Here is a 4,442-nt window from a genome sequence, read left to right as displayed (position 1 = left end):
ATGCTGAGGCGAGGGTTTGCCTAAGATTAAGTGTTCGTTTTATATCAAATCCAAATGCCTAAAGATGCTTTTTAAAATAAATATTATCATGTTGTTTTTGATGAAAATGTTCAATTAAAAGGACTCCTCATGGTATGTGCAAATTCAATGTTAATTAGGCGGTTGTCGCAAACAGTGGTGCGATTTTTTTATATTTTTTTTTTCTGCATAAAAAGGCTTCATTGTTGATTATGTTTATGAATAAGTCTCATCATGATTTTTTTGTTTTAAACTTTTTGAAAGCACGCAAATAATTTTTGAAAAATAAATGAATATACAGCTGTTATGCTCTAGCATTGATTCCATATGAATGTACATCTTTACATAGTTATATTACTCTACCTAAAAAAATCGAAAGTTATATTCAAATTCGTCAACATGATTTATTTGAAAAATGTTCAACAAGTACAAAATAACTTTAATGATGTAGTATGATATACATTGAACGTTTGTTTACTGTTATAACAATCATAAACACAATAAAATATGGTTTGCACAAATTATTCGATTTCAATTTAATTTCGATTTAAACAGTTTGATGTTTTCGTTGTTTTAAATACATAAATAACTAAAATGATTTGACAGCCAGCATTGTGCTCTACTGTCTCTAATATATACTAAAATTGCCAGTTTTACTGATAATATCTGATATTTACTGATTTTGTTCTGCTTATTGTTGCTGATATTTACTGCTACTATTGCAGTTGTTACTGATAATTGCTGTTAGTCCTGATATTTACTGACGGTTTTGTCGTTAGTTTTGATAATAACTGAAATTTAAACTGAAATATATTGTTAGTACATATATTTTCTTATAATTTCTGATAATATCTTTAAAGCCAAAAACATTTTTTAATTTAAAAAAACATAACTCATATTTAACTCATTTTATATTTGAGTAAAATATAGATGATACCTTGTCAGGACTTCAAAATTTCAAAATTTCTTGGAAGTTTAACTTCACAGAAAGATCAGCGAAGAACTATATGTCTATAGAATACATATTATTAGCGGACCAAGAAGTGTGAATGTAGGAAACATCAACCTAGTAAATTACGTAAAATCCGTTTAGAAGTGTCCAGGATTTTGAGTATATTTAGTTAATGAAAAGTATATTACTGAAAACAATAATTGTAACAACCTAATAATTCCCACATGCATCACGTTAGCTGCGTTCGATGTATAATCTCTCTCTCTCTCTCTCTCTCTCTCTCTCTCTCTCTCTCTCTCTCTCTCTCTCTCTCTCTCTCTGAAGACTGTTAAATATTTCAATATCTGTCGTAAAGAAGCATATTATTTAAATAATACAAATGATAAATTTACCATAAGGTTTGCTATAGTTTGTGATTACTTAAACATGATGTATATAAAGTCTATTACACGCACAGGATATTCATTTGTGTAACATTAGACCTAGGTATGGTATACGTTTCAATTTAATTTAGATTTGATAAGGATTTTTAAAATGCGTAGGTTAAACAAATGCACCTGCTCTGTTATAAAATATATAAATACTTACTGAAAAAGATGAATAGGGATAGTTTATGGATTGATAATAGTAATTTTATTTTAACAGTTTACAAATCTATCATTAGATGTTCTTATCTTTTATTCTGTGATGAGGATATTTGAACCAGGACTTTAAATCAGAGATATCAAAAAAGAGTTTATCGTAAGAAAGTGCTATTTATTAATCAGTTTACCCGCGTTCTAGTCGTTTTGGTTAAAATTAATATGTGCATATGCGATATACACTGTATTGTTTACATTCATCTTTATGGTGTTAATTGTTAATCAAAAACAGTTTATATCTATTTAACACAGTTGTTTTAAATTTAACAAAAGTCTGACAAAATGAATATACCAGAAATATATCGAACAAAACCGGATTTTAAAAAAAAATAAAACTAGGTTAACATTAAGTTAGATTAGATTAAAGTGTTTACAAAATTAATAATGTATTAAATTGTACTTTAGATGACTGAGGCTCTTATTTTTGTGATTTTTGTGATGGGCGTACGAGCGGAAACAAGCAATGGAAGTTGTAAAGACATGCTGCAGGGTTATCTGACAGGACAATTGTCGTCTGCTCTAGGAGCATACCAAGTAGAGGCGCTGAGGCGGGAATTCAAGAGTTTCACCAACCAAATTGAAAAATCAATAAAAACAATTCAAGAAAAAACAGAGTTTGGTGCACAGAAAATACAAGGCAACATTTTTATGATATTTAGAGATTATCGTTATATATTTTATTATATATGATATTATATTTATTAAATAAATCTAGGAAAAAAACTTTTTTTAATTACATAATTGACAATATTTTAAGAAACTAAAAACAGCAGCGTTGTGTACACAAGATGGGGAAAGAAGACGTGTCCTTCAAATGCCGAGTTAGTTCTATCAGGTAATTTTTTCCCTGAAATCACTTCTATCTGACAAAAATCGTCTTACAATTTCCTATTGCAATTCTATCGAGATAGTATTTGTTTTTTTTAAATTAAAAACGAAAAACTTTTCACTTCTCTATTAAACAAAATTTTAAGGTAAGTATTATAAGGCGTTGAATCACAATACGTAAATGTTATGCAAATGTTTTGATGAAATCTGAAGGTTTCACTGGCGGTTCTTGGTATAACAACAAGGGAGCAGCAGTTGATCCTCTGTGTTTACCAAGAGATCCAGAGTGGGGGATCTACACTGATGGGGATGACGATAACAGAGCTTTTGTTTATGGTGCGGAATACGAAACACACTACTCACCCGGGTACATACGCACATTCTCTGACCATGATGTACCCTGTGCTGTTTGTCTTCTTAGAAATAAATCAGTCGTCAAAATGTTTCCAGGTTAGTGAAAATGTTCGCAAGAAATATCAAATTGTCTTGTGTTTGGATAAAGTTGTTTTTTTTTTAATCAAAAGAACAAAGATTAATTATAGCATTTCTCCCCCAAAAGATGAACATGCAGTTTTTGCACATTCGTTTTTATTATGGCAAAGATAACAAATATATTGTGCATTTCAATCCAATTAATATTCGATTTTGAAACCTGCCCCTCTTAAATACGCTTAATAAGATCTAGCAATGAAATCACTGCCGTTGACCTTTCAGCTTATGATTCGCTGAAGTGTTTGTATATCAATATCGTACCTAATATCCAAAGATGTGTCGCGTAGTAGACTAATTCATTACAAACTGTATATTGAAAATTTGTGTTTTTGTTGTTTGCATTTTACACGGGGATAGAATTAATCTTTTCATAATTTTGGCCAAAAAAAAATTGCCTAGCATAAAATAGACGACCGAGCTGGTTTTTTTTGAGATAAAGATATCTGACTATTCAACAACTTATTAATGAAGCTTGAAACCGTTTAGTTAACAGTCGCATGTTTATTCATTTTTGAAAAGTCACTTTGAGATGACTCAGTAGGGGCTTGTCTTATTTCTTGTAAAGCAGAACAAAGAGGGACAGTTTTACAAGTCTTATTTTATTTCATTTACCTGTATTTTATGTATTTGTAGCAAGGAAATCGTGTTACAAAGGGTGGAAGTTGGAGTATAATGGCTATCTAATGGCAGGGCATCATGGCCAACTAGCTAGTACAATGTACACCTGTATTGACGAGCATTCAGATACCTTACATGGAGGCCATTCCAATAAAAATGGATACCTGTTTTACTCCGCTGAGGCACGCTGTGGATCATTGAAATGCCCACCCTATGTGGAAGGAAGAGAACTCGTGTGTGCTGTTTGTTCCATGGAATAAATATCAGAAAAGTAGTGACTTTTTTTTTTACATTCCAGCATTTTAGTTTAAAAAGGATTCAGCCAAAAACAGCGCGTTACATCCGTCATCAATAAAAATAACTCCTTGGTATTTATTATCTGCTTCAGATATGGGACAATAGGCTAAAGAAAGGATAGTATATTACATTATCATGCCATACTTTTAGAAATCCGTTCCGAATATACACCAATACATGTCAGCATTTCAAGGACGCATCTATTTTAATGAGGTAGGCATACAAGATAAAATTATCGAAGTGGAGACATATACTATAAACAGTCAATTATTACTTTCATTCCACAAATTCATATAATCATATTGATAAATGCATCGATATTGAAATATTAACACGGTACAGAATAACCTAATTAACATAAAAAGTGTATTTTCGTCATCCCATTGAAAGGGAATTAAACACGATGTCAGCTTAAAATGAGAAATTTTGATATCTATTTCGAATATTTAAAATGATTAATAGGGGTATTTTTAATGCTTTGTCGAATATGTGAATGTTAATTATCGAGTAATTCTTTGTTTTGTAAACAAAGCTCGAATCTCGTTATAGTTTACAGATGTGTTTTTTGGTATATGTTTCAATTATTCTTACAAGAA

The 4,442-nt window shown here is 30.5% G+C and overlaps 1 protein-coding gene across 1 annotated transcript; it reads left to right on the top strand.

Annotated features, from left to right (window-relative positions):
• Window positions 1–1,580: 1,580 nt before the first annotated feature.
• On the top strand, window positions 1,581–3,809 carry LOC128179488 (uncharacterized). Its single transcript, XM_052846922.1, has 5 exons — window positions 1,581–1,711; window positions 2,017–2,248; window positions 2,369–2,446; window positions 2,653–2,889; window positions 3,565–3,809. The coding sequence occupies exons 2-5, from the start codon at window positions 2,017–2,019 to the stop codon at window positions 3,807–3,809; spliced, it is 792 nt and encodes a 263-aa protein (XP_052702882.1). The 5' UTR covers window positions 1,581–1,711.
• Window positions 3,810–4,442: the final 633 nt, after the last annotated feature.

This window comes from Crassostrea angulata, chromosome 4 (genome assembly GCF_025612915.1).
Source record: "Crassostrea angulata isolate pt1a10 chromosome 4, ASM2561291v2, whole genome shotgun sequence".
Taxonomy (NCBI): domain Eukaryota; kingdom Metazoa; phylum Mollusca; class Bivalvia; order Ostreida; family Ostreidae; genus Magallana; species Magallana angulata.
Note: the sequence above shows the minus strand (reverse complement) of the source record. Positions and strands in the feature narration are given on the sequence as shown.

Bases quoted from the DNA above. Each gene is read 5' to 3' on its own strand.
- LOC128179488 (XM_052846922.1), top strand. From the start codon at position 2,017: ATGACTGAGGCTCTTATTTTTGTGATTTTTGTGATGGGCGTACGAGCG. The intron at 2,249-2,368 runs GCAACATTTTTA...CAATATTTTAAG, and splicing joins TGGTGCACAGAAAATACAAG to AAACTAAAAACAGCAGCGTT. The intron at 2,890-3,564 runs GTTAGTGAAAAT...ATGTATTTGTAG, and splicing joins AGTCGTCAAAATGTTTCCAG to CAAGGAAATCGTGTTACAAA.